Below are 17,030 nucleotides of genomic sequence, written 5' to 3'. Positions count from 1 at the left end.
ATCATGGGGTCAGAAATTTTTTCTGGACTTTGTCACTTATCCTATTGAAGAACGCAACAACCCAACCTGAAATGTGAACAATAGATTGAATTTAGCTACATACCAAATGTAGATAGTACATCTCATTCACATGGCTGAATCTATTCTAAGGGTGGTTTCACACCTGCATTGGGGGGAGATTCTGGTTTCCCGCTCCATTCAGGGGGGGGGGGGGGGGGGCTGGAAAGAGGAATCTCCTGGCCGACCGGCTGATGAAACTGCACAGCACCAAATGGAGCCCATTGACTATAATGGGGTCCATTTGCTTTCCACTTAGTTGCCTGGCTTTCTGCCTGAAGAAAAAGTGCTGCATGTAGAGCCATCTCTTCCAATATTTTGTACCGGATCGGTGACGGAACCTCCGACCAAAGGTTCCAAGGCGGATGTGAAACCAGCCTAAAAGTGGGACCGCATTCTACTGGCGAGATACCCCATAAAGGTTATAGTGGAGAATAAACTAGGAATGTGCCAGCCAAAATTGGGGTGCAGCACCAGGACTGGGGGACCAGCAAAGGGAACCGATTAACTGCAACTTTCCACAGGTTTCCACTACAACATAATTCACATATAACAGACTTATTAAATAAACCGCTTCTATCTTTAGAATATGAAGTACAACCAGAAACTGCTTTCTACTCCAATGACCCCCTCTACAGATATATTGGTACAATGCCAAGTAATACTGGGGACAAGCCGCTCTAGGGCACAATAAGTACAGCTCACACAAATAGCATAAAATACAGTTCCGTAGTCTTCTGGTTTTCCTCTTAAACATGATATCTTAATATTTATAAACATGCAGCTTAAAATTAAGAAAAATAGATTTCTTTCTTTAATTACAAGTATTGAAAATAGTCATCAATTAAAAGTAGAGTCTCTGAACACAGTAGATTTATTGGGGGGGGACGGAGACTTTTACGTTACATGCCCCGAGCTGGTTCTCTTAGGGTTGAAAGCATGGACTAGACCGGAAGGAATGGCAAGCCAAGCTTTCTATAAGGCACTTGCAGTTCTTTACAGTGTACAAGGGAAAGGGGGTATTCACTTGCATTTAATGTCAGTTGGACAAGGCAGATGTGTGATGGAGGCTTGGTCGGATCTTGAAGGAATCATGATGTGGCGATGGGTTGTCTTCAGTTGTTGTAGCCTGTATTCGAGAAAAGTGAGAAGAATCTAAGCAAACAATGGTGCACTTAAAGTACAGTATAGGCAAAGTTACCCACAATCCATCATTTCCATATATTGTATCTGTATTTTTTGTATATTATAATTTGTTTTTGTGGCATTTAACCCTTCCTTTAGACATCAGACAGCGGATTGGACATTTTGATGGAAGCCTGTACAGCTCCGATGTCGGAAGACGTCCGGCAGGGTATTCTTACTGTATATTACTGGCCACTCTGTTGTCGGGGGGCCTCTCCAGCATTTCCCATACCGCAGTACTGGTTCTAGCCAGCAGATGGCGCCATTGTATAATGGCAGAAAGAGAGAGCTCCCCTAGGAAACCCTGAATCCAAAATTGGATTGCAAAGGGTTAAATACCGTTTTCGGTACAACACAATAATAAAATCTGCCCCAGTGGCCATCGACACTAAGATCGGACACAGTCTGGCTTCATTTTATTTTGACCAAAAAACTTAGAAAATCAACCAGAAAATGGTTAAGGGAAATGATTGCCCTGATTTCTTGTTGTTTTGGATAGGAGCCATTGCAATTTTTGTGAACATTAAAGGCTCGGACACAAGTATAAATCAGGAATTGGCCCTTCGTTATATTATTTTCAGCATTAGCCCATTAGGATAGGTCATCGATAGCAGATCGTTGGGACCCCCACTGATTAGCTGTTGCTAAGGACGGCCAGAATGCCATCCGCAGTGCAGTGACCCAGTTTGGTATTACAACTTTTTCCCATTTAAAGGGAATGTGTAATCAGAAAATGATTTATTCTATAAAATCACATTTTTGTGTGAAGAATTTTTGGTCACTCTCTGCATTAAAAAAAAAAAAATCAAAAATTCTAATATCTTGCATTTTTCACACGGATCACTGAGCCTAATACTAGTGTGATACTTCCTGATCTGTAGAGGAAGCGTTGCAGCTTTCTAGATAACACAGGATGCACCGTTCACAGTAGGTATAGGCCGCCTGCAGACGGGCGGAAATTCCGCGGCGGGATTTCCCATGGAATTTCCGCCTGTGGAAGCTGCCATAGGATTTCGTTAACAAATGCAATGCTAGGCAGACGGCCGCCATTTGTCAGCGCGAAATCTCGTGGGGCAAACAAATCATGGTATGCCCTATTTCTGCACAGAAATCTCACTCCTCGGCCGCCGGCTCCGGTCTGTGCATGTGCCGGCTGCCCGGCAGCCAGAACATCAAACAGCCAGGGCCGCAGGAGCAGGCGAGTATGCGCTGCTCTCTGCAGGGGCTCGGGTCGGGTCCCGCTGCGAGAATTCTCACAACCGGATCCGACCCGGCCGTCTGCAGGCGGCAATAAACTGTGACCATCTACTCCCCTCCCAACACAATAACCCCTGCACAGGTCACAGAGGATATCTAGAACAGCCTCCCATACAAGCCAATAGCTCCCCTCCTGTCCATTGTGGAAATGGCCTATGAAGCTGCTGTAAAGCATCTCTCTAAATGCTGATAAATGTGGATCAGGCAAGATGGCCGCCCCCACAGCCATGTGTAGATAACAGAATTTTTTTTAAAATTCTACAAATCAGAAAACAAAAACAGAAGAATGAAAAAAAAAAATTATAAAAAAATGTGGTCGCTATAGACTTTCAAGTGATTGGTAGAGAGCTGCAATACGTAGCCGGGTCACTGCGCTACAGGCGGCATTCCAAGCATTCCAGCCGTCTGTAGCAGCGTCTTATCATAAATCCCTCCATTTTGAAAAATGCACTCATTAAAATATTCAAAACCCCCATTAGGAAGCTCGTCAGTCCTTAGGTGTTCATAGAAGAATTAATGCTAGTTCTGCGTTGCTCTAGTGTGCTGCTTGACTCCAACGTCGGCCCCAGACGGGAAGGAACAACTTATGGATTTTTTGGGGGTCTGCTATTTATTTGGACATTTTCCAGGCAAGGTTTTAAGTTTGCAGAGGTTGTGAGGCGCCAACACGTAAGCACCCCTTGAAAGACCCCATTTTGGAAATGACACCCCTCAAGGCATTCATCTAGAGGTGTAGTGAGCATTTGGACTCCGCCGGCGTTTTACAGAATTTATTAGAATTGAGCCTTAAAATTAAAAAAATACATCAGATTATGCTGAGACAGACAAAAGCCCGATCTTTACATAGACCAGGGTTTTCCAACTTTTTTGGTTTGCGGCACACCTGGTCAAAAAAGTTTCTCTCGACCCAGACTCCTACAAAAATCAGGTTAAAAAACCCCTCTCCCTTCCTCTTTCTCAAATCCTTTTCTTTTCCCACCCCTAGCAGCATCTCGTGGCACACCAGAGTGCCGCGGTGCCCTGGTTAAGAATCGCTGATAAAGACCATAATAGCAAGTGAACTTCTCCCCTGTCACCTTTAGATGGGGCTGTCTACAGCAGGGCTTCATGGGAAGGGTTAAAGCCGTGCCCCAGTATATCAGAACCTGGGTCCAGTAAAGCATCCTATATGTGTAGTAAAGGGATAGCTCTATAGAAACAACTTCTATTCCTCTGGTTAGGGTTCCAGAATTTAGAACCCTACTGAAAGCAGTTTTCCAGTAGGCTTCCCAGTGTATAGGGGCATTTTATATAGAATGGCACCCATAAAAAGTTATATGACAGCTAATGTAATAATTAGTAAAAGTTCAACTCATTTTAATTAAACTAAACTAATGTTTTTGTGCTGACATAACAGACATGCTGTTAGGAGTTAGTAGTGAGTTATTTACTGCTATTTATTCAACATCCCACTGCTCAGTACTGCTACACAATGTCCTATAGGATAATATGTCTGTGTGTGTTACAGACCAGAATCTGCAGTTCTCTGCACACAGTATATAGAACACAGCATTACAGCAGGCTCCTCCCATGAGTTCTGAGAGAGAACTGAGAATCAGATATACATCCTGCAGAGTGGAAAAAGGGTGATAAGTGCAGAATACAATTCATCTACTGCCCATAAATGGTGTTATTCCTCCTGTACATGACAGCTCATTCTGAAAAGTCATCTGGAACGTTAGGTACGCGTTAAGTTACTGATTTCACTAGTCAATTTGGTAAATACAGTTTGCTAAAATAATGATCTGAACCTTCAGATTGGAGTCGGTTCTAACCCGCCGCTCTGCTATAAATCAGTCAAGAATCTTTGGCACCCGATTTCTTAGAATGGATCCAGGGAATCACTAAGTAAATAGTGTAAAACTTGGAGGAACTTGGAGTATCTCTGCAGTTAGTGAGGCACGGTCTCTGAGCACTTCCGAGCATCCGGCTTCACTCCGTCTGTTCCCGTCCTCTGGAACTGATAGGAGTGATAAAGGTTGTGCTGATTAACCACTTCCTACCCGGCAGATATACTGCCAATGTCCTATCACTTGGGATTGGAAGAAGAACAGTGTGTATCATGCTTGTAGGATACGTATAATATATCTGGAGCATCTGTTTGGAGACTTACTTGATAATGCAGACAAAGCATAACTCCCGACTGTAGTGTGGATGCGGCTTACCAAGTCAACAATGTTGTTTTTGGTGGTGACCATTTCCCAGTTTTCATATATGAACATACTTATGCACAATTTTTCCTCTAGTCTGCATTAAATATATTAGAATACTTGTGTACCATACTCGGTTTGAAAGCCCGTTCCAAGACGGCGACTGCAATATACATACAGGGGGTGGACAAAAATATGGAAACACTGTACGAAATGCATGCCTTGAGTTACATAGGATTAGAACTCATATTTCAATAAGACTTGTAGAGGCTAATTTTAAGTGGAGGTAATAGGACACAGATGCTGCTGGGTAGCTCACACGACCAGAAGTGTAACATGTGTATCATACAGCGCTTTACTGCTGTGGAGCTGGTGGTGAGCCGGCCTTTCACTGCGCAGGACAGCATGTGCATCGGTGCCTTTAAAAGTAGCATGTATGCAAAGTCATTACGTAGAACATGTCGCATTCTTTTTTGCATGTGTATTATACACTATTAGAGATGAGCGAACATGTCCGTTACGGACACATCCGCACCCGGACACCGGCTTTGCCGAACACTGCAGTGTTCGCGCGTAAAGGTCCGGGTGCCGCCGGGGGGCGGGGAGATGCGCGGCGGCGCGGGCGGCAGTAGCGGGGAACAGGGGGGAGCCCTCTCTCTCTCCCTCTCCCCCCCACTCCCCGCCGCACCCCCCCGCGCTGCCACAGCGGCCCCCGAACTTTTTCGCCCGAACACTGAAGTGTTCGCAAAGTTCGGTGTTCGGGCGAAAAAGGGGCGGGGCCGAACGTGTTCGCTCATCTCTATACACTATGAATATACGAACGTGTGAGTGGGTCAATGAAAATCAATATACTTTTATTGACTCCATTTATGGTCATAATATCCGGTGAAATTCCACTTGTGTGAGCCTGCCCTAAGATGTATATGTATTCGAGTACATGTGTAGACTGCTATAATGGCATCCAGTATAGAATAAGCTATGAGTAGTGTGTGTCCTATGGAGAAAGGACTGGATCCATGTAAATAGAGGTTCTCTGGGGGAAGGAAAGATTTTTCTGGAGATTCCTTTACAGTAAAAAGCTTGGAAGTGTCAGGATCAGGCAATACTTTTGGAGGAAGCAGTAGTCTGAGCCCCTCCCCTTAGAAGTAAGAGCAGTGCAAGGAGCGCTCGGCTGTATGACATGCTGGAAGACAATGATGAGCCTTATCAGGGATTCACAGCGGGATACAGCTGATACTATTGTTTCAGCTGTATCCCGCTCCCTGATGACAGGCGGGGTATGAAGAACAGAGCCGTCCAGCTGTGGTTTCCATACCCTGCCTGGAGCGCTTGGCTGTATATCAGCCGGGCGCTCCGAGCGGGGAACAGCTGGATGCAGAAGACAAGCATGGACACCCCACTTGTCTTCTGCATCCTCCGCTCAGAGCGCTCGGCTGTATAACAGCCGGGCGCTCGAAGCATGGAACAGCTGTATGCAGAAGACAAGCGGGGACACCCCGCTTGTCTTCTGCTTCCTCTGCTGGGAGTGCTCGGCTGTATGACAGCCAGGCGTTCGAAGCGGGGAACAGCTGGATGCACATTGTGTGTAAATGGGCCTTAAGTCTACACAATGTTTTCTAATAAGATTATATATGCAGGAGAACGCCTACATGACTAAACTAGATAAGTGATTAAGCATTAGAGCAAACCCCTCCTTAACCTGCTATAGACCGCAATACGCCTTTTTACTGACCTCACTAATGGGCTTTAAACCTACACATACATCTTTTAAAGGCGGTGGCTTGGCTGATTACTAACAGCCAGGCTCCTGCTCTAACTGACAGTAGCAGAGAAACATCAGATCCTGATAGTTTAACACCTTACATGCCACAAATAATATCTGCTTACATGCTGTAGATGCGGACAGGGAGGGGGCTCCCTCCGTCACCCATCAGCACCTCACAATGCGATCACAAGGTATTAATGAGTTTCAATGGCAGTTGGAAGCCTGACAAAGGCCTACATATCTGCCGTGTAACTCAGTTTATTAGGCCCCGCCTCCTGCAGAGTCTGATAGGCTGCTGTCATAAGCTTAGTAAAAGGCACTACATAAATAATACAATGTACTATCCTAGCGATTAAACAATCGCATCTTTCAGTCCTCTTAAGGGGCTAAAAAAAAAGTTTTAAAGAAATTTAATAAAGTTTAATTTAAAGAAAATAAAAACTTGTTCAAAAATAAACATTCTTCCCCACAAAAAAACCAAACATTTTAAATGGATAAAATACCTAAGAAAATAAAAAAAAAAACCAACAACACATAATAGATATTATCGCATTCATAATGACCCAGAAAATGCAAATATTTAGTTATTTTTCTTGTGTTATGAAGGTCGTAAAAATAGTTAAAAAATAAGTTATATGGAATTGTTATATTTTCCTTTTGTTCGCCTTCCAAAAAAGTGCAATAAAAAAGCAATCCAAAAGTCTCATGTACCTCAAAATGGTACCAATAAAAACTACAACTCTTCCCGCAATAACCAAGACCTCCCAGAGCTCCGCTGGGGGAAAACAAAAATGTTCTGGATCTTAGAATGCAATGATGCCGATTCAATTGTTTTTCTTTAAAAATGTGTTTTTATTGTGCAAAAAAAGTAAAAAAATAAAAATCTATATATAAACTTGGTATCGCAGTGATCGTGCCGATCAGATAAAAAAGCCATCGTGTTACTTTTACCAAATATTGAACTCTGTAAAAAAAAAAACCCAAAAACAATGCCAGAATTTCTGGACATTTTTTCAATCTGCTCCCCCTAAAAATGTAACAAAAGTCATACAAACACATTATACGTCCCCCAGAGTGCTGGCATTAAAAACTACATCCCGTCCCTCATACGGCTATGTCGAGTTATGGCGCTTGCAATGTGATTGTGAAAATCACTTGTTCCCTAAAACAAAAATAGGCTGATCACTAAGGGGTTAACAGTCTATCTTCACCGGTTTGCCGGTTGCCTTCTACTTGTCTACATTTGGGTTCTTTAGTTTTGGTAAGCAATACTAACCCTGCTCCCGCTATGACAATACGAGCAGATATCTTCAGTACATTGTGTAACGTCGGAAATCTGGAGGCCCAATAATAAATACTGTATATACTCGAGTATAAGCTGAGTTTTTCAGCACAAAAAAAATGTGCTAAAAAAGCCCCCCTCGGCTTATACTGCCCTTGGTAAAAAAAAAACAAAACACCTCAATACTCCCCTCTCAGCCGGCATCTGTGTCCCCGTCGTGATGCTGTCCCTGGTGCGATGCTCTCCCAGTGGTGCGGCAAGCTGCTTCAGTCTTCTCCTCGCTGTCATCTCCCTGGCTTGGTTTTAAAATCCCTGCCATCAGTGCTGTGATTGGATCGAGCGCTGTCTGTGATTGGCCGGCGCTCGATCCAATCACAGCGCTTCTGGCTGTGATTGGCTGGCGCTCGATCCAATGACAGAGCTTCCACCACACAGTGCTGACAGCAGGGATTTCAAAACCAAGCTGGGGAGATGACAGAGGGGAGAAAACTGAAGCAGCTTGCCCCACCGCCGGGACAGCATAGTGCCAGGGACACAGACGCCGGCTGAGAGGTGAGTATTGCTTTTTTTTTGGGGTTTGCCCAGTATATACTTGAGTATAGCTCGGCGTATACTCGAGTCAATAAGTTTTACTAATTTTTTGTGGTAAAACTTATTGACTCGGCTTATACTCGGGTCGGCTAAAACTTGAGTATATACGGTATACACATAAACTGGAGGAAGGATGGAAGTCAGGACTCCGACGCAGTATACTCCCAAGGGGTCTGTAACTTACCAGCACACCGATTGGATGGATAGCCTGAGACTCCAGTGGCCAACAATGAATTCGACATCAATACCCGCAAGACAAACTATAGCCGCCATCACACACCTGGTACCTGTGAAATAAACTTCAGGTTAGTCATTTTACTGCCTGATGAACAAACTATCAATGTTACTTCAGTTAAAACTAGAAGGCTTGGCCTCCACAAGTGGATGACTCCTAAATGCCCACATTCCTGGGTCATCCATGAGTTACTTGGACCTCGGGCACGACACTCGACACGGTTACCAAAACATATAAAATACGTACATACAGTATATTATATATTATGAAACAGCCAAAATGTAACTTTTTAATTAAATCTATTTTTCCAGATATATTTTGTTTTTTTACCTTTTTTTGCAAGTGTATTTCTTTTTTAAACATCTATGTGCCCCATGACGTCATAAGATCTCTGGGGACACTCACACCTTTTTTTTTGTTATTTCACACTTTTGCACTGTAATTGTAGCATCCATAAGACCCCGAGTTACAGGGGAATACGTCCCCCTAGTGTGACAGTCACTGTCAGATCTGGTCAGAAGTCTGCCAAGACCCTGCAGCTCTGACATGCTGGGGGTCGCCGCCGATCACTTGATATTCGGGTCTCATGCAGGAAACTGCACTGCCGCTTCCTGCATTCTCTTTATAGCGCTTACTGAGCGCCATCTAGCTTGTACAGGGAAGACAGAAGTAGTCAAAACCGCTTCTGTCTTCTCCTTTGGGTCCTCAGCTGTATCTGACAACCGAGGACCGGACCTTCTCCTGCTAGATTGCAGGAGCTTTAATGTCACGCCGTATTTTTACTAGTGGCTGGGCCTAAAGTCCAGGACCAAGCGCCATAAATGTAGAATGCTTGGTCCTTAATGGGTTAAAGAAAATTTACAACAAAAGCCATTGTAAAGTAATTGAAAGGGTCAACAAACTGTGGGACGTAAAGTCATCATAATGTAGTCTTACTAAGCTTGGCTATTTCGGGCTAAGACATCTTCTTCCGGATTTAATTACCCTTATTAATCATAAGATAGCAGGATATTGGCTTAGAGTCTATTTATTAAATATCCTGGTGTTGTGTGTGTCAATATTGGTATTAGGCGAAGTGACATTCTGTGCCATCACCAGGGATACAAGGTGTTCTAGAAATGCTACATTTACTTTCATCAATGTCTGTGAGTAGGAAGATAGATTCTTATTGCCCCTCCGAAACAGAGAAATCCCCCTTTAAAAAGGAACAAACTGGGTAAAACCAATACCTAGCGCAGGCCCAAGGGGGCAGCACATGACTCAAGGAATTCAAAAAACACCTTCAGGCCCCGCATTCATCAGGACCCCAATATTGAATAAGTATCCTCAGGATAAGTCATCAACATTAGCTTGGGGGGGGTTCACTGCTCAAGACCCCCACTGATCAGCTTCTCAGGCCAGTTAGGTCGCGTTCATTGGCCACGTGACTTGAGAGCAACTCTGTTCCATTCAAGTATGGGATGAGCTACAGTGCTACACCAGGTACTGCCGCTACGGAATGTACGACATTGTGCTTGGTATGCACTGAAGAGGCCACAACAGTCAACTGAGCCCTATGTCCTAGTAGCAGACCCCCAGCAAACTGATATTGGTGACTTATCCAAAGGATAGGTCATTAATATTGGGGTCCTGGAAAACCCCTTTCAGTTGCATGTCCACTTAAAGGGGATTTCCAGCAGTGAAAGAAAAAAATTCTATGGGCAGCGAATGGTTGAAAATGGAAAAATAAGGCATACTCACCTCTTAATAATCGGCACAAGAAGCCCGGGGTCCCTGCTTCTTCAATCCCAGAAACAGCTTTTGTGCTCATGTAGCATTCGTTATGCATGTGAATGCTTATCCAATCACAGCCTTCAGCTATGATACTGTCATGAATAGCATGTGACCACTGAAGGCTGTGATTGGCCGATTTGGTCATGTGCAAAATGAGCAGCATATGACTCTAGAAGCTTCAATGGGGGCCAGTGCCGGATTAAACCCCCGAGGAGGCCCCTAGGCAGTCAAAATCTCAGGGCTCCCCTTGCAAATTTTCACCCGATACGTAGGTTTTCAATTTTACCAATCAACAATTCGAATAAACCAACATTATTACACAAAACAAACAAATTAGCATAAGTAAATCTATTTAATATCATCGTATTGTTTAATTATATCTAATACATCTGCTGGCAAATATTCTACTACCCGGTTTCCCTGAAAATAAGACATCCCCTGAAAATAAGACATAGCATGATTTTCCAGAATTTTTGAGGATGCTTGAAATATAAGCCCTACTCCAAAATTAAGCCCTGCTAACAGTTAATTAAAAAAGTCAATTTAAATAGTATCCAGGCAGCTATAAATGTTAAAAAGTTTAACCTTTTTGAACAAAAATTAATATAAGACACTGTCTTATTTTCGGGGAAACACGGTAGGATCTGGAGTCGGCAAGAACGTGCGACGCACCAACTCATAGAAAGCTGTAGTGGATTGACATTGTGGTGTAGTGTGCGTGTTGACCCTTAGGCCTCACGTTTGCGGGAAATTCGAGCCTGCACGGATTCCCCATGCAGGTCCCTCCTGCCCCGCAGACATGAGGACTCAAAATCGATTATACTTACCTGTCCGGACGCTGCTGGTCTCCCGTCTGGATCTTCTTTCTTCGGCCCGGCGGATGTGCTCGACATGCCGGCACCGCGCCGTGCTCATTTTTAAAAAAAATTCCTGCTCTCCCGCAACACAGCAGAAATTCAGCTGCGGGTGTGCCGCGGGACGGTACGGCTTCCATAGGCTTCAATGGAAGCCGCGGGAGACCCACACAAAATAAAGCATGCTGCGGGTGTTTTCCTGCACATTAGGGGGAAATTACATCCACAGGTGACATGCACACTGGCGTTTTTCATACGCGTTTTATTTTTCACGGGATTTTGCTGCGTTTTTTTAACGTGAAAGTCGATAGTCCTGCGTTAAAAACGCATCGCACGAAAATTGCAACTTTGTGTTGTGCGATGCGTATTTAACATTACAAAGTCCCTCTGACAATTGCGTTAAAACCACGCAGCGATATCGCCTGAAAAAAAACGCATGTGAAAACCGCTAGTGTTTTCTTGTGGCAAAATTGCGATCGCCAGTGCGAAGGTGCCCTTGAATGTTGATGACCGTTACTGCGGTACATGGATGCAGGTTGCACCAAAATGTTTTACAAGCTGGCAGCTGACAGAAGAAGCGCTTTTAAGAGACCCGCAGTAATGTGCGCCCGATGTCTACGCTTTATGTACCGTAAGTTGTTGATGGGTACAGTACGGTAATACCGTATTTTCTCAAATACGTCTTTAATGTAAAGTTTTTGTTTCTTTCAGTGGATTAATTTTTTTCCACCTTTTGGAAACAATATAATCCCCAGCAGTCACTTTAAAGGGGTCATCCATGCAGCGCCCGCCCGGACGTATCGGGGGCCGAGCAGATGCGCCGCTCCTACCCGTGTAGTAGCTGGCTCTCATTGAAATCTGTGGAAGCTGTGCTTGTAACTGCAGGCCTGGGTCCCATTGATTTCAATAAAGCTGCGCCTTCCATTCTGGGCGCCGGACACTACACGGGGCGGAGCAGCGCTCGCATGCCTAAGCTGGTGTGTCCCAGCAGGTGCCATCCGGATAAGCCCTTTAAATTGGAAAAATCCTCTAAAAAAATGGCATTTTAATACAAATATATTTGATACAGAACTCAGTCGCCTTAAAGGGGTTGTCCCGCGCCGAAACAGGTTTGTTTTTTTATTCAATAGGCCCCCCGTTCGGCGCGAGACAAACCCAAGGGATGGGTTAAAAAAAAAAACCAAAGTTTAGTACTTACCCAAATCCCAGCGCTGCGGCGACTTCTTCCTTACCTTACTAAGATGGCCGCCGGGATCTTCACCCACGATGCACCGCGGGTCTTCTCCCATGGTGCACCGTGGGCTCTGTGCAGTCCATTGCTGATTCCAGCCTCCTGATTGGCTGGAATCGGCACACGTGACGGGGCGGAGCTACGAGGACCAGCTCTCCGGCACGAGCGGCCCCATTCACCAGGGAGAAGACCGGACTGCGCAAGCGCGTCTAATCGGGCGATTAGACGCTGAAATTAGACGGCACCATGGAGACGGGGACGCTAGCAACGGAGCAGGTAAGTGAATAACTTCTGTATGGCTCATAATTAATGCACAATGTACATTACAAAGTGCATTAATATGGCCATACAGAAGTGCTGAACCCCACTTGCTGCCGCGGGACAACCCCTTTAAGTCTATTTTTAACCCCTTAGGAACATAAGAGCCAGTAAATAGTTTCCCCTTTTGTGTTCTAGTGGTCAAAACTCTTAACTTTTTCGGCAATACGACGACATCTTGTATTTTGCGGGATAAGTTCTAGTTTTTATAGGAATTCATTTTGAGTGAGGAAGCCTCTTCTTGGCAGCATTTAAAGGATTAACACATGGGATCAGAGTAATCTCCAATCCCAGCCACTGCAGCCAGGTGCCAGATAAGTTTTGACTCCAGGAGGTTCCCAGTCTCAGAGGAATCATCAAGTCCTCTGAATACTGCAAAAGCCTCCTAGAAAACAAGCGATTCCCTAAGCACAAGCTGAGTAAGCAACTTCCCTGGCACTGCCCTTTTCCTCGATTCTTCACCTTGCCCCCAACTCCCTGGAGCAAGCTTCCCCTCTGAGCACCACTGACCTCCTATGTAACCCCCCCCCCAAGTGCTGCACACCCCTTGGAGCCCATGTGGCCTTCTGCACATCAATCATAGGACATGGCTGCAGCATGGAAGAGGCAGCACAGAGGATGACGTGCTGAACCCTGGGGCATTTTGATTAGCACCTGAATGGGACATTAGAAGAGGAGTACTGTGGCTGCACTGGAGGAGGCGCTGTGCGAATACCATATAAGCCGAAAGATGGCGGGATGGGGCAAAAGTTAGATCCTGTGCCGCTGAATGGAGTATAGTGGTGGCACTATTTTGTAGGGAGCTCCCAAACTTTTCCTCTCTGGCTCCCTCGTTTTTTCCATATTGCTGCCCCCCCTTATCATGGGGAGAGGGGGTTAAAGTTAGCATAAATATTTATTTAAGCTCTATTCACTAATAATGCCGGACACGCACCACCGATTTATGAGTCGCATCTTACCGACTCCAGAGAAAACTAACTTCCACTCCACGAGCCCAACTCCATAGGCCTTCCTACTCTGATCATCTCTAAATATGTGCCTATTGCTTTGGCACTTCCGGAGAAGTATGTTGCGCTGCACTGTGATATTTCGTGCTACTGGGCGGTATTATGTGCACCCCATGGTAGCATATGGTTAGCAGTGCTGGGGGGATAATATGGGTGTTGCATGGCTGATGAGGCCGGAGTGGAAAGTTTACAAAGCCCAATACTAGTTGCAATGTGTAGGCAGCATCAGTATGCAGATACATTAGTATATATTCACAGGGCGGATACAGTGTGTATTTTCCATTGTGGATTTCTGTTTGTAGAATACACATCACATTACAGTACTAGAAAAATTAAAGGAATTTACATATATCTCCTCCTTATGGCTCCCTCACATGAGTGCTGCGATTTTCGGTCAGTCGTATCACAATTTTGGTCTGGTGCTGCAATTTTCGGTTGGCCGCGTCCAATGGGAGCTACTGAAAAAGGGAGATGGGAGGGAGTTTAGCAGAGGCTCTGCTAAACTCCCTCCCCCTTCCCTTCCCCTCTCCGCCCCTTGCCGGCTGCCATGATAGGGAGCACATGGGTCGGGAGATTAGCACACTAGCTCCCGCACCATCCCCTCCCCTTGCCGACTTCCGACAAGGGGCGGAGAGGGGAAGGCAGTTTAGCAGACCTAAACTCTCTCCCCCCAGTCTGTGCATAAATGGGAGATGCAGCCATGACTTGATCATGGCCACCTCTCGTTCATGCAATTTTCGATCGCGCTGTGGGTGATCGAATATGACGCGCCCGTGTGAAGGAGCGCCCACTTTGGGTTAAAAATCTGCAGTGCGGTTTGATCTGTGGATTTTAAATCTGCAGCATGTAGATGTAAGTCACTAATAGCTGTAATAGCTGTGACGTCTGATCGGAGAGCCTCATTGGTTCCCAGAATGGAAGGGTAACAGTCAGCTGAACATGCCGATTTCAGGAGTGGCTCGGCAACGTGTGTGGAGGTCTCCCAAGACTGGACATGCTGGACTTCAACAAGAGCCACAGGGGTCTGGGAGGACACTTTCCCCTCTTCCCTTAAAAAAAAACAACAAGCGTGCTGGGCAGCGCCAAAGGGATTTAAATGCTTATTAGGGCCCTTTAAATCTTACAAGAGTAATAATCCAAGATCCCTGACTTCACCGTATGTGTCTAGGACTTGACATATTGACTGGATATGCTTAAAAGTTTTACTGTCCCTTTAACAATTTGCATCCAAACAACTTACTGCATATGTAGAAGGAATGTTTATACCCAGAACCGTGACTATAACAAGGGGGCGCTCTCTACGTTTGGAGCAAAGAAAGTTCTGCACCAACACAAAAGGGGGTTCTTTACTGTAAGAGCAGTGAGACTATGGAACTCTTCTGCCTGAAGAAGTGATGGCTAACTCAATAAAAGAATTTAAGCAGGGTCTGGACACCTTTCATGAGCGATACTATATTAAGGCTTTTCTGCCTTCCTCTGGACCAACATTGAGGTGGGGTAATAGGCGGAACTGGATGGACATACAGGGGATGGACAAAAATATGGAAACACTGTACGAAATGGATGCCTTATGTTACATAGGATTATAAATCATATTTCAGTAAGACATGTAGAAACCGATTTTAAGTGGAGGTAATATGACTTAGATGCTGGCGAACAGAAGTGAACATCTGCCGAAGCAACAAGGTTCCATTGAACAGGGATTTGAACCTATCAGCTGGTTCCCAAAACCACCCAGAGCAGGGCAAGAGGTGAAGTAAACACAAATTTGGCAGGAAAGCTTTCCGCCAAAAGGGCAGCTCAGTGCTAATGATTAAACTCCCATGCATTTCATATGGTGTTTCCATATTTTTGTCCACTAGCTGTATGTGTTTTTCGGCTTAATCAGATGTCCTTTCCAGATGAGATGCTTTCATCACAGGACGATTTTGGTTAGTTTTTGATCAATACTGAAGACAAGTCATCTGAAAGGTTTGTACAGTTCTGCATTTGTATCCCGATGCCATCTATAATGAAGATACAATTTTTATACTCTTGATTGCGATTTTACCAGGATTTGGGATATTACATTTATAGCTATCTAGATGGATCATTCCATTTTTTCTGAACCTCTCATTAACATGCCTAGACGTGATGTGATGGGACATTTTTGTTCCATAGACACGGATGACTGGGGAGCGGATGAGGAATGGAGGAAGAACTTGCTTTGCAGATAACAGATTAAAATTAGAGTAAATATTTCTTGTTGAACCAGCAGGAGCCGGGCGTTTTATCTCTAACCACCTGTTAGATATGCTTTAGGTTATACCAAGGTCTCACATTCCACATTCTATATTTTGCCAATAATTAGTAGTTTAACCCTTTCCACTCCACTGTCTGACCTCTGAAGACATTATGATTGAAGGCTGTACAGCTCCGATGTTGGAAGACATCCATCGGGGTTCTCTTACTGTATATTGCCAGCCTCTCTGCTGTCGGAGCCTATCCAACGTGTCACCTCATGCAGTACTGGTTTTAGCCAGCAGATAGCGCCGTTGTATAACAGCAGAAAAAGAGTAAGCCCCTTAGGAAAACCAGGATACAAAAAAGGCAGATTGGTTATATTACGTGCCTAATGCAAACGAGCAGAAAGGCACAAAATAAGTTTTCACGTGACATTTTTTTGTTATACTCCATTCTCAAACACGTCTGACGATGCCACCTATTAGGGATGAGATATAGCGAACGCTCAGCGTGTGTGAGACTCCTCGGAGCAACAAATGAATATTTCTCAGAACAGAGATCCTATTTTTAGGTTTGACATTTCTTGTGGGCTTTCTCTAATGTTGTTCCTTATTAATTAGTGTGGCCCCAAACCAGCGAGATCTATCTAGTCCTGCCAGATCTCAGGAATGAGAGGCTGAACAAATGTCAAGCTTTACCATGAACTGTGCGCCAAAATCAGATAAGTTGTGTCATAACTCCCAAGTGTCAGAGGAACAGTCTCTAGTTGGGATCCAAATTCCTCTCCTTATCTCTTATAGCGTGTAGCCTACCTACAGTAGGATATCCCAATATGCCATTTTTGGCTTATAAATTTCTAAATAATTTTTTGAAAATCTGATAATACATGGTAAAACAGTAAGTAAGGCCGAAAAAAAGACATATGGCCATCCCGTTCAGCCTATTACCCCCTAATGTTGATCCAGAGGAAGTAAAAAAAAACAATGGAGGTAGAAGGCAATTTTCTCCATTTGGGGGAAAACAATCCTACCCAACTCTAACCTGGCAATTGGGATAATCCCCG

General features: G+C 44.6%; 1 protein-coding gene across 2 annotated transcripts in view; it reads right to left on the bottom strand.

Moving 5' to 3' along the window:
• Positions 1 to 848: 848 nt before the first annotated feature.
• The window catches only part of RBPMS (RNA binding protein, mRNA processing factor), a 212,163-nt gene continuing 195,981 nt past the window's right edge, over positions 849 to 17,030 (bottom strand). For both annotated transcript variants that reach the window (XM_066574311.1, XM_066574310.1), the window contains 2 exons: positions 8,511 to 8,613; positions 849 to 1,186 (listed from right to left, as the gene is read on the bottom strand). In XM_066574311.1, the coding sequence (XP_066430408.1) occupies positions 8,568 to 8,613 (46 nt within the window). In that variant the 3' untranslated portion in view covers positions 849 to 1,186; positions 8,511 to 8,567. The remainder of the gene's footprint in view (positions 1,187 to 8,510; positions 8,614 to 17,030) is intronic.

This window comes from Eleutherodactylus coqui, chromosome 7 (assembly GCF_035609145.1).
Source record: "Eleutherodactylus coqui strain aEleCoq1 chromosome 7, aEleCoq1.hap1, whole genome shotgun sequence".
Classification (NCBI taxonomy): Eukaryota; Metazoa; Chordata; class Amphibia; order Anura; family Eleutherodactylidae; genus Eleutherodactylus; species Eleutherodactylus coqui.
Note: the sequence above shows the minus strand (reverse complement) of the source record. Positions and strands in the feature narration are given on the sequence as shown.